Source organism: Hibiscus syriacus, unplaced genomic scaffold, assembly GCF_006381635.1.
Source record: "Hibiscus syriacus cultivar Baekdansim isolate YM2019G1 unplaced genomic scaffold, ASM638163v2 tig00112616_pilon, whole genome shotgun sequence".
Classification (NCBI taxonomy): Eukaryota; Viridiplantae; Streptophyta; class Magnoliopsida; order Malvales; family Malvaceae; genus Hibiscus; species Hibiscus syriacus.
In genome coordinates this window covers 42,757-59,356 of record NW_024063370.1, presented here as the reverse complement: position 1 = coordinate 59,356, position 16,600 = coordinate 42,757, and the positions used below count along the sequence as shown (strand labels likewise).

Genomic DNA, 16,600 nt, shown 5'->3' with positions numbered 1-16,600 from the left:
AAGCTGAATGAATTGAAAGAGAATGTACAAGTTAACAATAGAAATTGTTAGTGATATTTGGATTTTTGTTTCGACTGCAAATGGAAAAACAAAATTTCATTCCATGTATCTGGAACACCAGGAAGGCACCAATGGCTGCAATCTTGAATACTGGAAGAGTAACGAGTCCCCAGTTTTTTCCCGTATATCGATGGATGACCGTCGATCCTATATGCGGATAAACCGGTTACATTCAGTAATGTTACTGGCGTTTTCATCTGCAAAATCACATCCTCCACAATTCTATTCTTCTCAGGGTATTCCATGCCTGAAGTGTCATCAAGGGGCCAAGTGGCTTTCATACAATGGCCGCCTGAATTCCACTGTCCTCCCCTGTTTAATGATCAGAGCCAAGTCAGTAAAACCGATAGAGGTAGACGTTTTCTTTTAGCTTTCGGGTCAACCGATCTGAGATGTTAAAAGAAGGGGAAGCGTGAAATACAAGCAAACCTGAAATGGGATGGTGCCGAGTTTCGAAAGAAAACTCGGGTTCTTCTCGGATTAATGTGTCTATCAACCCATGCTGCCCAAGTCATCAAAGCTTTTCGGAAAGCTGCGGAAACATCAAGCTTGGGAAGTACTTGATTCCCTTCCTGATAATAGTTGATCCTAAAAATGAAAAATTTCCGATTGACACCAAAACATTGTTACAAAAAGCATATAAAAGATTTAGCACATTATCACAACACTGTCATCCTAGTTCACAAAGCACAGCATTTACCATTCGGACCATGATTGAATTCTCTAGCTCAACACAGTCAAGAAAGATCATATTGACAACTTTAGGGTATATGCCAAGGGTTTTTCCCCGAAGAATCGTAGTTCAAAAATGGCACTAACCCGGCTTTTGTTTTGTAATGAGACCACCAATGTGCAGTGTTGAAGACCAAAATATCAGCTCCTTTCCATCTGGATGAACCGTGATCGATGGCGTCGATTCTCAATGTGGGCCTCCGTTTTTGCCCTATTCTTGCCTTGCTTTCATGAACCAGAAAGTGAGAAACATAGTACTCAACTGTACACTTGTGATCCTGCAGAAACAGGTGCCAACTTCAAAAAAAAAAAACCAACTAACCCAGACACTAACATAAAATTGAACAGAGAGCAAATGAACTCTAAACAATCAATTAATTACCACAAATTTGAAGCTATAATTCCCTTTTTCTTTGGTGATTCTTCTTCCATGAGTTTCATAGGGCTTTCTTTGGATCTTTTACAGCTGTCATTAACATGCAAAGCATGGATTCCCATTGGTTTCTATTAATCGAATCCCCAACAAAGACCAGTCTTTTCCCTCGGATCAAATCCAGCATTTTGGCTGCATTGAACCTAAAACAGATAAAAGAACCAGTCTTTTACCAACTCAATTGCTATAATTTGCATATCAAAGAGAAAGTAAAAAAGAAAACCAAAACTCACCTGGGAAAATCACAATCTTGTGGCTGCCATTTCCACTTCATGTAGTTCTTATCTCGTCTTCCATTGGTGTCACAACTAAAACCTTCATCAATGAAAGGACAGGATCGATTTGTGTAGAGTGGATGGCTCTCATCGTAAACCCACTTCCCCTTTGTTAAATCACAGCCATTCATCACCTTCTCCTCAATCTCCCCATTACTCGGAGGAGCTTTAAATTTTTCAACAGAAGTCACTTCTTTACTGCTTGGAAGCTCAAATTTGTCAACTGGATTTGCTCTCACTTCATCTCCTTCAGTTGTTTCATTGGCTTCAACTTCAATGTCTTCCATTGAAGGTGCAGGTGTTTCCTCTGGTTCAGTTTCCCTATCACCATCTTCTGGCACTTCACCCTCGTTTTCTTGTATCTGGATCTGCTTAAAAACTGAGAAATTTCCAGACCCAGATTCATTTCTGGGTTTCAAAAGATGGGTATCTTTTACTATTGAATGCTTTAAGATTTCTGCAGAACTGTTGCTACTGAAACTGCTCAAGCTCTCTACGGTCATGGGTTTATGGCCACCCAGATTGAAAACTGAATTATTGAACTGAAAATGAATATCCTGGTGAATTGAAGGGTTGGATTTGAGGACCCAAGTAAACAAGGAAACAAGGAAGATTAAAGAAGAAGATATTGTGAAAGCAGACACTAAGAATCTAGTGGATGTGGAGGAGAAATTTCTTTGTCTCTCCATCAATGAAGTTCGCCGGTAAAATGCTTCAAAAATACAGTAAAAAGAAGAGTTTTTTTTTTATTTAATAGGATTTGGTAGAGGAAAATTATCACTTATGCATGTTCTGCGAAGACGAGGGTAAAAGCACGGATTTTTCAAGAAATTACAGCAAAAGAATTGACCATTTCAGGCTGAAACTGTGGCTTCTAGTTACCGATAACCTGCCTCTGTTGAAAAACCAAACATATTTTTCAACTGGTCAATAAAAAAACATGAAATTTGGGAATATCATAAACTCCACTCTTGGACACGACACCGCGCAACACGGACATAGCTGGCGACACCCATGCTCGTGGGCAATGTTCGGTTCAATGGGTTTGCTGGAGTTTGAACAAAATACTTTTCATTAAACAAAGCTACTCAACATGCTGAATCCATGGATTAAGATTGCAAAGGTTTTTTTTTTCCTTTTCTCTCTCATTAACAATTATATTATCTGAATTTCTTTAGGTTAAACTACGTATTTAATTATCTAAATACCATTTTAATTTTATTTTAATCACTTAAATTTTTTTATATTAAAATCATCTTTAATGTTACGTTTTGATTTTATTCATTTTTTTAATGGAAAAGGAAGCCATAAACTAAGCTTTAACACGAATGATTTTATTTTAATCATATGTTGTTAAACAATTAATAAAGCTGTTGATGTCAAATTATATTATAGTGACGCATCAACATTATCATTGAATTTTATCATAGATGATTCAGATTTTAAAAAAAATTAATTGAATCAAATCGAATAATTATAAATGTGTTTTATTAGATCTACGCATCGACATTACAGTTTTCCTATTAAAAACCTTACTGTTATATTTACATATTCATCCAACAACATTGCACACATCCGAACACATCGAACCACACCAAGAAGAAGCAATGGCAACCTTGTCTAGTGTTAACCTCGTGACCCCGAGACCCGTCGTCGTAGCCAATCTGCCGAAGTTCGCAAAGGGTGGCCCCGTCGCGGTCCCGATTCTTAACCGGCCATGGAAAAGGGTCTACCGATTGGGGTCCAGAGGGCTGCGGGGAACCGGACCGGTGAGAGCCGCACCCGATGGAATATCGGAGAAGGTGGAAAAAAGCATCAAGGAAGCGCAGGAGGCGTGCTCGGACGATCCGGCGAGCGGGGAGTGCGTGGCGGCTTGGGACGAGGTGGAAGAGCTGAGTGCGGCAGCTAGCCATGCTAGGGACAAGAAGAAGGATGACGACCCCTTGGAGAATTACTGCAAAGAGAACCCGGAGACCGATGAGTGCCGCACTTATGATAATTGAAATGCTTGTTTAGTTTTATTTTGATGATGGAATTATTGGGGTAGATTTTAGATAGTTTCTCTTATATGTTGAATTTAATATTTATTGGTGGTTTTAATTGGTATAATACAATAGAAAATGAAAAAGAAAAATATAATATTAAATAAGTTTTTATATATATTTTTTGTTTCAGTCGATGAATGTTAGGTGCTATTCATATTCATGTTCGTGATTAACTCGGTACTGAGTTGGTGCAATTAAGGCCACGAAAAATGATTGAGAAGGTGCTTAATTGAATCTAAATTTAAAATGATTCGACTCGATCTCGATCCGAATGACCCGATTACCGCTTTTAAATAGAAATCAAATAAATAATCCAAATGAAATATTGAAAATAATAAAGGGCAATCATTGAATTTGTAAACTGATTAGCCAGAGTTATGGTTTCAGCAAAAGCAAACATCCCAGACAGACTCAAAATGAAACATAAACCTAATTATATTACCTAAAACGATAAACAATTAGAAATCCAACATCATAAACCGACCCCGAGTAGGAAGAAGGCTTGAGCCATCAGAAGTCGATCGCATCGGAAGACGCCATTATCGGAATTATCGGAAAGGGGGTTTGCCACGGCTGCATCAGAGGATCTGCGATCTCCGGGGCATCAACAGCGTACCCGCTGCCTTCTCCCTCAAGCCGCAGCAGCAGCATGTTCAGGGAGTTCAATCTGTCGGTCAATTCCGTTTCTCGAGCCCTTAACACGTTGTTGGAAGACTCCATCTCGATGAATCGTTCCGTGGCGAGCTTGATCTTTTCAGCGAACTGGCTGTTCTCTCTCTGCAATGCGCTCATTTCGTTAACCAAATCTTCCAGCCGCTTCTGTTTCTTCGCACGTGATCTCCTTGCCGATTCGCGGTTCGACATCATCCTCTTCCTCTTTTTGTCGTCGATATTGGCAGATCGCGGGTCGGAATCGGAGGAACTCGCCGGCTTTTGCACAGTAGCCATCTCAGGGGAAGCTCTGCCCTTCTTTTTTTGGGTATTCGATAGAGTATTTAATTGGAATTGATAAATCGAATGAAAATTAGGAATTTGAATTTTTCAACGGTCAGAGAAATTAGCTTTACACAAGAACATTAAAGAACAAAGAGAGAGCCCACGAGAATACGTAGAACCAGTAAAGGAAGACGACGGAGAACGAGTGAAGAATATGGATTCGATGCATAGGGATAGCGTAGCTCATTTATAACCTAAGATCATTGGAATGATTCTACAAATATTCAAAGATCATACACGGTCGAGAAGTAAAAAAAGATGAAACCCAAAAGAAATCCCTAAATCTTAACCAGATCTCCGGATTAAAAAAAAAACCAAAAAAGAAAAGAGCAAAAACTCTAAGAAAAATAAAACAAAGAAGAAAATTAAGAATACTTAGCTGCTTGAGGAAGAAGAAACAGAGAACACAAGACACACGAGCGATGTAAAGGCGAGGAAGGTCTTGAGAGCAGAACGGAGGTATGCTTTTATAGGCAAAGGGGAGACTGGATAAATGTAATGATAATGAGGTGTAGGGGTATTTCAGGTATTTCAGGTTGTTTTTCTATTGGGAAAGTGCGTGGTGTCACCGCTGGCGTTCATTGACTACAACTAGGAATCCAACACGTTTCTTCACAGTTTGCTTAAGGATTTTACTTTCTAATCAAATATATATTTTCAAACTGCTCATATTTTTTTTCGAGTAAAATATTAAGTAGTTTTTTTTGTTCGTTAAGAATTTGAGTTTATTCGAATCGATTATTTATTGAGATTTAACCGATTTGATCTCGAGTAATTCACAATTTATCTCTTCTCATTTACAGTCTTAATTTAAATTATTTTAATAACTTTTATTTGATTACCGTTATATTTTAAATATTTTTAATAATTTGATAATAAAATTTTATCAATTTTGTAATTTCTAATACTCAAATTTAAGATATTTAAAAATCATAATTATTATTTTTAATTATAGAAATAGTTTGATTAGTACAACAACTATGAAAAATTTCCTTTAAATAATTATTTCAAAATTTTATTACTAATTCTTATCTTTATTTAACGCTACATCATATTTAATAATATTATCCAATTTAAATATATGCTTGAGTCAATCTGTTCTAATATTTATGGTAAGAAGCTTTAATTTAATTAATATTTAATTAATTTGGTTTAATATCCTAATTTTGTAGAATATGATAAAGTTATGCGAGAAAATGAGATTTTCTTCTAAAAAATGTTTTATTTAGTAATATAAAAATTAACTTGTTGATTAAGATGCTAGTTAATAAATTATCTTCGCAATATAAAAAAAAGATTTTTACAAGATAAAAAAGTAGTGATGGCAATGGAGCATACAACCTTAAACTCGAAAACATGTGATTAGAAAATAATATTTGTTCAAAAAAAATTTAATTATTTGATATTAAACATGTATATCATTTACGTTCTTGATGCTTAAATTTGGGAATTTAAAGAATAACAATAATTCATTTAAAATCGATGTCATTTTATTCGGGTAAATCAATTCAAACTTAAATTTTAACTATCAATGTTTCAAGTTTGACTAACTGAACTTTGATACATGATTATTGTTTTTATCTTTGATTTCATTTTAATTGTTTTAGTCTTTTAATACGTTTTAATTTAATTATGGGTAAATTCACCAATCATCACTTAACTTTTTTTTATCTCTCCTAATTCACTCATTGCACTTTAAATATGTTCAATTTCTTCATCGAATTTAACATAATTAGCATTTTTTTGTCACTTAGCCGTTTTCTCACTAAACAACGTTATAAATGAGCTATTATATAGATGCAAGACGGCGTCGTTTTAACGTCGTTAAATATTTAACGGTTGAGTGGCCGAAAATGCTAATTGCATTAAATTCAGTGAGAAAATTGAACGGAATTAAAGTACAGTGAGTGAAATAGAAGAGAGAGTAAAGTTCAGTGACGATTGGTGTAATTTACCCTTTGATTGTTTTAAACTTAGTATGATTGATTTAATTGTCGGATTAAATTAATCTAATTAGATCATTACATTAATTATATTTGATTGATGAAAATCTAATTAGATTAATTTTAATAGTCCCAATTGTTGTACATGTACAATAAATAACATAGGAGACACCATGGTGAGATCAATCAACCACTCTTCTTTTGCTGGATTTTTCCAATGACTTCCATCAGTTCATTAGACTTCAAAGGTTTAACCAGGTGAGCATCCATCCCAGCTTCCACTGCCTCCTCGCCGGACGTATGAGCGGTTAAAGCGATGATCGGGACACGAATGCCGTATTTTTCCTCCTCCGTTCTAATCCTCCGGGTCGCATCGTAGCCGTTCATCGGTAGCATCTATCGAAAACACACACCAAAAACAAGGCCAAAGCTCGTTAGTTTCACCAGGCAACAAAATGTAGTGCAGTTGTGGGACATCATGTACATTACCTGACAGTCCATTAATATATAGTCATAAGGAGGACCATTTCTCTGAGCTTTGAGACCATTGCAAACTAGTTCTACAGCCTCATTTCCATTTACACAGTTCTCGACATCAGCACCGAGCTGTCTAACAGCAGTTGTAGCAATTAAGCTTAGCATTTTGTTATCCTCGGCGATCAAAATTCGTTTTCCGGACAACGGCTTCCCGTCGTTCGACTCGGGCGTCGTTTTGAATAATCGAAGATATTTTCGACTTCACCCTGCCCTGAGTACGGACTAGTGTAGGTGAGGATGAACCTCTCTTACTGTACCGTTCATCACTTGAGCTAACATATTCTTGTATTTCTCCATTATGCTGAGAGTTTCTCATCAACCTTGCTTTGTTGTAAGCATGCTTTGAGCTTTCTTGATTACCCGAAACTCCCAGTGACGATGTAGCTCCGAATTCGGGAAGAAGTTTAATGACTCGATGCAAACGAGAACCATGGAAAGGCTGTAACAGAACTTCATCGCCGGGATCAAGCCTAATCGGATTGATCATACGTGCGGTCGGTTTGTCTAGCCAGACCACCTTACAACATGTACTCTGAAGGCCTCTTCGGAATTCAGCCACAATCCTCCAGAGCTCTGAAAATGGCCCTGCATTGACATCAACCACAAGTAGTATGAAGCTCGGTGTATCCTGTCGTCTGTTCAATGATAACTTATGGTCAGTTCCCTCCATGGCACTTAGAGGCACATCCTTCGAACTAAAACTAGAGTTTTCGCTTCTATGACTCATATCCAATCGCCTCGAAGAATGATTATTGGAATTTAGCCTCAGTTGTATCTGCTTCAGTGCAGAAGGAAGATAGTTGCACTGATCAACAACCGAAACACTTATTCCAAGACCCTGCATAAATTTTTGTGAAACTCTTCGTCTTTCGTCGTTTTGCATAAAGAGAACGACTTGAGACCCGTCCGACTTGGGGCTAGGACTGCGGATAGCGAGTTTTAGACTCGAAGTTCGGGTGGCAGAGCTCAGGATTGGAGGGCGGATGGCATCACCTTGAGTCTCCTTATTGCTGCTGGAGGAAATCTCACATGTGAGGAAAACATTGAATCTGAAGCAAGTCCCCTTTTCACCGATCTCTTTATCGACAATTCCGATCTCCCCGCCCATTAGACGTACCTAGCAAAGTAAGATTCAAATTAGTCATTCATGCATAGAATGAAATGTACCACGTACGTACGTACATACGTATGTATAGAAACCTGTTTAGTAGCAAGAAACTAAGGTTGTGTAAATATTTGTGACTTACCAAAGATTGAACAATTCCAAGGCCTAATCCAGTGCCTACTTGTCCAGCTGCTGTTTCTTTGACCTGAACATAGTTCTCGAAAACAGATTTTTGCTTCTCTTTGGGAATCCCTTTACCTGTATCATCGACCTTGAACACGATCTCAACGGAATCAGGATTCTGCATAACTGCACCAATCGCTTTGACATCACCATTGGTTTCGTTCCTGTCATTAAACAAGCGGGACAAGTACTTGTGAAAATTGTTCCGGCTAGAACAAAGCAATTCGGTTTCAAAATCAGGCTTTCTAACCCAAGCTCTAAGGCATACATGCCCTTCATCAGTAAACTTAACAGCATTGCTTAGCACATTACTTAGTATCTGCATGAGTTTCCCTCTGTCACCTTTCACTTGTGTGAGCTTGATGATGGATCCATCACATGGGTCCAAAACAACATCTACACCCTTGATCATACCCACAGGATGATAAAGATCAACTACATGTTCAACCAGTTCAGCCAAATTGAACTCTTGTTCTACCAAATTCATCATGCCGGCTTCGATTTTGCTAGTATCGAGTATAGAATTAAGCAGGCCTGCAAATTATATGCAGCTAATTAGACCCATGTACTAATAAGCATAGCTTTGCAAGCGAAAGGCCAGGGAAATACAAGTTACCTAATAGATCATGTGCACAATGACTCATTTGCTTTAAATACGAGTCGAAATCGGACCCGGGGGCGGCATTCACGAGGCATAAATCTATGAAACCATTGATTCCGGCCAACGAAGCTCGGATATCATGGCTGGCACCAACCAAGGCAAGGCTTTTGTTCATGCTCTTTCTCTCTGCTTGTTGAGTCGCTTCCATTTGTTTTATGAGCTTGTCATGCAGGCACACCTCCCTTTGAGCCGTGTTGCCCATTGAGGTTACAAAAAACACGAGTGCAATCACCAGCAACACAATCGTTGCAACAAGAGCAATGTGAGAATGATTGATTTTTCTGTGAACAAGGCTTGCTGATCCTTTTCGTGGAGATGCCAATGCATATACCTGAAACCGAACAGAAACTCGTAAAACACGAACCGAACATGATACTTTAGAGAATAACATAAAATAAAAACCGAATGTACCGATTTAAGTCCCGATATTTCTACTGTTGAACAACTAACAGTATACACTTTTTCACCAATGTACAGGATATAGGACTCTGGTGTAGAGCATGAAACATTTTGAGAACCATTTGGATTCATCAACTGTAGGAAAATGGAGCTATTAACAGAGATGAATTTTGTGTTTTGGATTCCATTAACCAGCAATTTTCCATCCATTGTAGTCAAGCTTAAGCTTCCTCCGTAAAGATCTAAACCCGAAAAGAGATCGGTTAATCTTTTTACTGAAACTCCCAAGGAAACAACACCTCTTCCAAGCATGCCTACACTGGTAAGAAACAATGTACCGACACCGTTGCTCCACCCGTTTTCGACAGAAGAATATCCCCATGAATTACGCAATGCTGCTTGAAACCAGCTTGTACTGGCAGCATTGAAGCGAGGGGATCCATCAGCTTCTCCATAGAGCTTCCCTGTGTGATTATCGACAGGTTGAATGTACCAAACATGCTGCTTCGGGTTCGAGGAAAACGAAGAGTTGGCATATGTCGATAGAGCTTGATTGCCATCAAAATAGTAGGAGAAAAACAGACCCTCTGATCCAACATATGAAATCTGAGACAGATAAGGTATGGTTGAAAAAGCTAGAAACAATGTAGGAGCCACCTGCAAACAACTAACATTCCTAATTATACTTACATGTATATATATATAGATTTCGAAATCGAGAAAGATCGAAGATGGAAGAATGATATGCATACCTTAGTCTCAATATCATTGAATGAGATTTCACTTGTTTGATTGAAGGAAGAACTCAAAAGCTTTGCTAAGCTTATAGCAGACGAATTCAATGGCGGTATTGATTTTGCAATGGTGTCAATTTGTGATAGAAATCCAGAATGCAAGTTCCGGGTGTTCAAATTCACGTTGTCTGAAATCTGTCTGGTTGTTTTGTTCCACCATGTGATCACTATGCATGGGGGAAGCAATACCAGCAATGCCTGCATTAGAAATCCAGAATCATGATTAATCATGTGTATACATATATACATACATACATACATTCTTCCTAGTCTTTACAGAACCCTAATTGCCTTTACAGAATTTACGACGCAGAAACTAAGCATGTAATAAAAAATAAAGATTAAAAAGAAAACCGAAAAAGAGAAGGATTCAGTTTCCTTTTCCAATCTTTTTCTTGGTAAAGAAAAGAGAAAATAAGAAAATAAGAGTAAAAACGTTAGGTTCCACATAGAATTACCAGAAGGATGAGGATGGTGACTGGCCGTGACGCTATCTGTTGGCTGAGCTTCATTAGATTTTCGAGATATAACTCATGAACAATCTCTGCATTATAAAGGAATCAGTAAGAAAACCTGGGTAAAAACCTGTGAGATTCAACAAACCATGGATATCTAGGAAAATCCACTATCACTCTTTAAATTATTTTTTCCTTTTCTTTGCATGCATATTAATTACGTATAATTTTATTCAAAGAAAGGCAATCTCATCTTAATTTTTTTCCTTAAATAAAAAGATTCACTTTTTTTTTACCTTTTAACTGTCATCAAATACGTATATTCTTTGAAGGAGAACGCAAGTAACACAAGAATGAACTCTTGGTGATGCGATTAAAGAACTCAGAAAGAAGACAAAGACGAACAAAGAACAAAACCTTTTAGTTTACGAGGAACAAATCGAAAAAATAAACTCCAATCCCCATCGATAAGGCCGTCTAAATGGGAAGACATTTCCGAGGCACTTTGAAGCTCTGGTACCCTACTAACGACCGTCAGGGCCTCCTAACGGCTTGTTTCGACTATAATATCTTTAATACCAAAATCCCATGCTATCTTCAAACCTTCATAAATGCCCCAAAGTTCGGTATCCAGCACCGAGCAACGGCCAATGGATTTTGAAAAGCCAAAAACCCATTCACCCAAATGATCTCGAAGAGCACCACCACATGCACGTTGTGAAATCGGACACCGTTTATCGAGCTTCCGTGAGCATTCGATTGCTAACCTGTTAAACTCCCTCAAACATGTATTCCATAAGCACGATGGACAGTCTGAGGAACCGGTTCAAACATCTATGGTTAGTATTATGTTTAATGAAATTATTTTCTATGATGTTAGGAAACTGGTTAAGCATGATATTCAAGAAACATTGAATACTTCTCATTCATTCCAGTAAACGGTCTGCATATGTGATCTTAGGATGTTTAGCCTTCACTCCCTCACAAAAATCAAGGGCAATTTTCAAGCTGTTATTGGCGCCATGAGTGTACTCTTCCTCATTCCTTATGGATCTATTCGGACCACCGGTCTTAGTGCTCACATCGTACGACCCAGCATCGTGCCATGCTAAGCTAAGTATGATAGGGGCGCAGTTCTTCAAGGCGATGAGAGCGCGGATGTCTCGACAAGCTTTGTCGATCTCCTTGAGGTACTCGGTGTCAACTACTGGAGACGCCATTGAAATGCTTTTTAGTTCGCTTCGATCAACGCTGAAGAGTCATTCTTGAGAGCATCACCGATCAGGTAATTCAACAAACAGGTTGTGCGTAGCAATGGAAGAAAACTCACAGACATAAAACAAAGCAATCTCAAAGATAATCCAACACAATTGGAATCAAAGAATGCACAAATCAATTAGAAAGATGTTATCGGGAGCCAAGAGCAAACAAAGAGCATTGCAAACACGCAGCGGAGCTAATGACGTCAGGATCTTTAGCTCTGATACCATGATGAAATATCACAAGAACGTTTCAAGAAGAAACAAGAGAACTCATTCTTTTCTTTACTATAATTCAACGAATATACAGTGTGCACCATAATAGCTTTATATACAGCACTACAACAACTTCCTAACTGACTAACAAACTTATAACAGTTTAGCTTCTAGACTAACTTCTAGAGTTTCTCCATACTCAGATATGCATAGGTTGCATGGGCTGCACGTGCTGCATCATTCTCTCAACATATGAAATTTAGAAATTATCAACAAAGCATCCCCTTGTTTCCAGATAGCCAATCGAGGACTTCATTCAAGTTTCTACAAAAAAAAGAGATACTAAAATGAGGTCAACTTTAATTATATTTTAGGATAGTTTGAAGAGTTTAACGTGAAGAATTTTGTTCAATTTCTTATAAGAAAAAACATTTAAATTAAATGAGGACAGTATTAACTATATTTTACAAGAATCTGAATTATTAATGTCAAAGAATTTGAAGAACTGAAATGAGAATTTAACAAAAGTAAATGCTTTTTAGGTTAATTGCACGGTTAGTACCTCGATTATCACTTTTGTTATGTTTTTTTGTCACTTAACTACTATTTTTTTTTTTCAAATCATCATTAATATTTTATTTTGATTACTCATTGTAAAAAATTAGCAAAACTACACACGTGACATTTTTATAAAAGTTTCAATGATTACATTACATTACATGATGACATATCAATATCACTATTAATATTTTTAATATTGAGTGACCATCATAAAATCAAAACATAATGCTAGATATGATTTTAAAACAAAATATAATTGGGTGACCAAACCAAAAGTAATAGTTTGGGTAGTAAACTATTAGCTCACCCTACTTTTTTTTGGTGTCGTCAGCACTTAGTTAGGCCATCCGTACAAGTTAAGAGGTGCATATGATTGTTTGTAATTTATAATAGGGTAAATTACACATTTATTACCTATACTATCAGATTTCTTCCATGTAAGTACCTAAATTTTCAGTTTTTAAAAAATGATATATAACGTTTAGTTTTTGTTTCATTTTAATATCCACCGTTAAAAACTTAACGCTTTTAGTACCTCAAATATCAATTTTGATCTATTTAAGTACCTAAACTTTCAAATTTTTCACAATTTAACGTTAAATTTTGAATAGTATTCTAAAATGAAACAAAAACTAAATTTTAGGTATGATTTTGAAAAAAATTGAAAGTTTAGTTATTAAAACGGGATCAAAACTGATAGTTTAGGTACTAAATGTGTAATTTAACCTTTATAATATATAGCAGAATAGGTAGGGGTTGCTGTGCAGATAAATTTGACTATTTCATCCTTCCCTTTCAATAAATTCCCATTAATCAGCGCTGAAAATCAATATTTTATGACGTTTTATCTATTGAAAAAAAACAATAAGTAATTTGGACAAGATGTGCATCAGTATCAAGCCTCAGATCACAAATGTTAAGCAACAATTATGAGCATACAATAAGTTTGTCTGTCGGGCACCGGGAAATTGCTGCTGTTGCTCAATCATCATCCCCGTCGTCATCGCCGGCAATGTCCACCGAATCCCGTCGTCGAATGTTGTTTCGAATGGCTGAAATCGATCGAATCACTATGTACATGGGGACTAAAATCCCAGTAGCTCTCATTAGCAGTATCTGCAAAATTTTATGGCAGAAAGGAAATCATCTCAGAGACAATGCTCTAACAACAGCAACAGAGACAAATGAAATCGATTACTTACCATAACAAGTGCAAATGGGTATTGATCTGTTTCGCCATTGATGACATCAATGATATGTTTTACGAGCAAAACCACGGCGAACTGGCAAAATTTCATGTGCAAACTTCATTTAAAACCTTCCAAAAACCAATCATTTATCAGCAATGGGGTAAAGGGTTAAACTTGAACGTACGATGAGAGCCATTGATCGGCAGCAAGAGGCGCCTCTTTCGACGGCGGAAGTACATTGAGTGAACTCGTTTTCATCGTTCATTGCTCGGTGTTGCGGTTCAACCTCTCTTCTGGGAATTTGCAGGCCATCTCTGAGAACAAAATAAAAAAAAAATCTTTTTTATTAAATAAAATAATACAAAAAGGCTGCTTGATTAATTAAAATCAGTGATTATCGGAAAAATCAAGTCTGGGTCTGGCTTTTTTGAATTAAAATTAACAGAACTTTTTTCAAAATAAAGATGAACACATGTGTATCCTGGTTCAAATTACCTAATGGTTACTGCAGCTTCAATCAGCTGAGACTTCTTTGAAGGCGCCATGACTGTGTATCCTGGTTCATACTTCTGCATGATTTTACACAGTGATATTCACATTAATAACATGATTAAATAAACTTCTGGGTAACTTTTTTTAATGAAAAATAAACGATCATAGCAATAGTTCTTTAAGAACAAAGAACCAAGAAAAGCGATGAAAGAAATCAAAGAAACCTGTAGACAAATTTCACAAGCCGTATTGCCCTTCTCGTTACACCATCTCTGTATACAATCCCTATGTGCAAACTGGAAACAGAAAAAAAAAAGAATCGAATCATCAAAACAGAAGAAACCCAGTAATTAAAACATGAAAAAAAACAAGCATTGAATCAAAAGAAAAGAAAATAAGCGGATTTAGTTTACCTTAACAGAGCCAGAACAAGCACATGGAGCTTCGAAGCTCTTCATGCTATCGAACTCTTCTTCATGGCAAATTCTACAGTGTGAAATCGAATTATTCGATGATAAATCATCAATAAACAAAGCAACGTCTCCCATTCTCTGCTCAACCTTTTTCTTTTTCTTTGTTTCCCCCTCTGTGTGATTTGAAAATTTGCTTTCTTTATTGATCATCAAATTCTCTATAAAAACTGGAGCTTTACTTTAAATATTAAACATTTAAAGTATATTAAATACTTCATTATCAGTATATTAAATATTTAAAAAAAATCATAATTGGTAAGGCTTCCAACATTTGTTTGTGTAAATTACAAATTTGGTAACTGAACTTTACTCTTTTTTTATTTCACTCACTATACTTTTAATTTTTTTCAATTTCCTCATTGAACTTAATACATTAGTTTTTTTTCACTCGTCAATCAAAAAGTTAATGGCGTTAAAATGGGTTGTTACAATGCAAAACGATGTCGTTTTGGTAAAAAAAATTATTATTTTTAAAATGTCATTATTTTTAACGGCGTTAACTATTTAACGGCGGATTGACCAAAATAGAAGAGAGAATAAAGTTTAGTGACAAAAAAGTCAAATGTATTAAGTTCAATGAGAAAATTTAAAATTTTAAAGTTTAACGAGTAAAATATGAGAGAGTAAAGTTCACTGATGAAATTTCTAATTTACCCTTCTTTTTTTTCTTTTACAATGATAAGCCTTCCAACTTTAAATCTTGAAAAATCCACTATCATAAATGAGAAAAATAATTTCCTTAGCATAAAAGTTTGTTGCAAAATAATATAACATTGATTAAAAGTTTATTGCAAGTTCCTATATTATATAAAAGGTTTATTTATTTTTTACCATAAAAAATATTTAGGTCTTATATACGTGAACAAATAAATATTTTTAATTTAAAATATTAAATATAGTTAATTGGTATAAATATTTTGATTTAAATATTCGTAATGTCTCGGTTAATTTTAAAATTGAACAAATTTTTTTTAAAAAATCATTTAATTTTATGTAGTTTGAATATAAGTAAATAAGAACAAACATTATAATAGTAAATAATTTTCTTAGTAAATAAGAACAAACATTTATTTATTTTTATAAATTCACATTTTTTAATATTTTAATTCATTATTATTTTTTCATTTTAATTATGAATTAACAAACAATAAAAACTCTACCTAAAATCCATGCCACATCAGTAAAAATATACCTATAAACGACCTTTTCTAAAAAAACGACCCCTCGATGTTCTTTTATCAAAATAATTATCAAATGAATATTATTTTATTAATATAACCCTTGAGTGTAGTGTGTAAGCAACTCACTATTTCTATTCAAAATAATTAGAAGGAGAAATTACACATTGCCACCTAAACTCTCAGTTTTAGTGTTTAAATTTTTAATTTTTTCAAAATCATACTTAATGTTTTGTTTTTGTTTTAATTTTTTCAAAACCATACCTCAGTGTTAAAGGAATATTTGTTGTTCCTAAAAGTCACGGGTAGACATGCACAAAGTCGGATAAAAAATCGATCTGATTTTTTCACTTAGCTAAAAAATCGATTCGGATCCTAATCGGTTTGGAGGGCCGGATGGTGTAACCGGTTTCGATTTGAAAAAAACTGTTTTTTAAAAAAAACCGGATATAAAAAAATCGGTGGTGGTGAGCAACACTACTCTTGTGCAATCTGTCTCTACTCCTCCTGAAGGCTTTGAGAGTAATGCTGAGCAGCATTACTCTTGTCCTGTTTTCTTTGTTCTTCCTTCTTAAACACTCTCATCAAAGCACGTCCATCATCATTTCTTGCA

General features: G+C 35.8%; 4 protein-coding genes and 1 pseudogene across 4 annotated transcripts; 1 reads left to right on the top strand and 4 right to left on the bottom strand.

Moving 5' to 3' along the window:
* Positions 1-13: 13 nt before the first annotated feature.
* LOC120182108 lies at positions 14-2,374 on the bottom strand (annotated as a pseudogene).
* Positions 2,375-3,092: 718 nt separating this feature from the next.
* On the top strand, positions 3,093-3,602 carry LOC120182110 (calvin cycle protein CP12-1, chloroplastic-like). Its single transcript, XM_039187126.1, has one exon. It carries the CDS (start codon positions 3,108-3,110, stop codon positions 3,501-3,503), a length of 396 nt encoding a protein of 131 aa, XP_039043057.1. The 5' UTR covers positions 3,093-3,107; the 3' UTR covers positions 3,504-3,602.
* Positions 3,603-3,893: 291 nt separating this feature from the next.
* LOC120182109 (bZIP transcription factor 53-like) lies at positions 3,894-4,948 on the bottom strand. The gene has a single exon (XM_039187125.1). The coding sequence runs from the start codon at positions 4,491-4,493 to the stop codon at positions 4,056-4,058; it is 438 nt and encodes a 145-aa protein (XP_039043056.1). The 5' UTR covers positions 4,494-4,948; the 3' UTR covers positions 3,894-4,055.
* Positions 4,949-7,130: 2,182 nt separating this feature from the next.
* On the bottom strand, positions 7,131-11,838 carry LOC120182103 (histidine kinase CKI1-like). The gene is made up of 8 exons (XM_039187119.1): positions 11,559-11,838; positions 11,222-11,431; positions 10,622-10,707; positions 10,122-10,361; positions 9,421-10,026; positions 8,926-9,301; positions 8,269-8,843; positions 7,131-8,138 (listed from the first exon to the last, which is right to left on the bottom strand). Exons 1-8 carry the CDS (start codon positions 11,836-11,838, stop codon positions 7,131-7,133), a joined length of 3,381 nt encoding a protein of 1,126 aa, XP_039043050.1.
* Positions 11,839-13,513: 1,675 nt separating this feature from the next.
* LOC120182102 lies at positions 13,514-14,389 on the bottom strand. Its single transcript, XM_039187118.1, has 4 exons — positions 14,340-14,389; positions 14,029-14,158; positions 13,857-13,937; positions 13,514-13,770 (listed from the first exon to the last, which is right to left on the bottom strand). The coding sequence occupies exons 1-4, from the start codon at positions 14,387-14,389 to the stop codon at positions 13,636-13,638; spliced, it is 396 nt and encodes a 131-aa protein (XP_039043049.1). The 3' UTR covers positions 13,514-13,635.
* Positions 14,390-16,600: the final 2,211 nt, after the last annotated feature.

Coding starts and splice junctions, on each gene's coding strand:
- LOC120182110 (XM_039187126.1), top strand. CDS start 3,108: ATGGCAACCTTGTCTAGTGTTAACCTCGTGACCCCGAGACCCGTCGTC.
- LOC120182109 (XM_039187125.1), bottom strand. CDS start 4,493: ATGGCTACTGTGCAAAAGCCGGCGAGTTCCTCCGATTCCGACCCGCGA.
- LOC120182103 (XM_039187119.1), bottom strand. CDS start 11,838: ATGGCGTCTCCAGTAGTTGACACCGAGTACCTCAAGGAGATCGACAAA. Junction 10,027..10,121: donor TCAATGATATTGAGACTAAG/GTATGCATATCA, acceptor AGTTGTTTGCAG/GTGGCTCCTACATTGTTTCT. Junction 8,139..8,268: donor TTGGAATTGTTCAATCTTTG/GTAAGTCACAAA, acceptor TTACTTTGCTAG/GTACGTCTAATGGGCGGGGA.
- LOC120182102 (XM_039187118.1), bottom strand. CDS start 14,389: ATGGCGCCTTCAAAGAAGTCTCAGCTGATTGAAGCTGCAGTAACCATT. Junction 14,159..14,339: donor GAAGCTGCAGTAACCATTAG/GTAATTTGAACC, acceptor TTTTGTTCTCAG/AGATGGCCTGCAAATTCCCA. Junction 13,771..13,856: donor ACCCATTTGCACTTGTTATG/GTAAGTAATCGA, acceptor AAAATTTTGCAG/ATACTGCTAATGAGAGCTAC.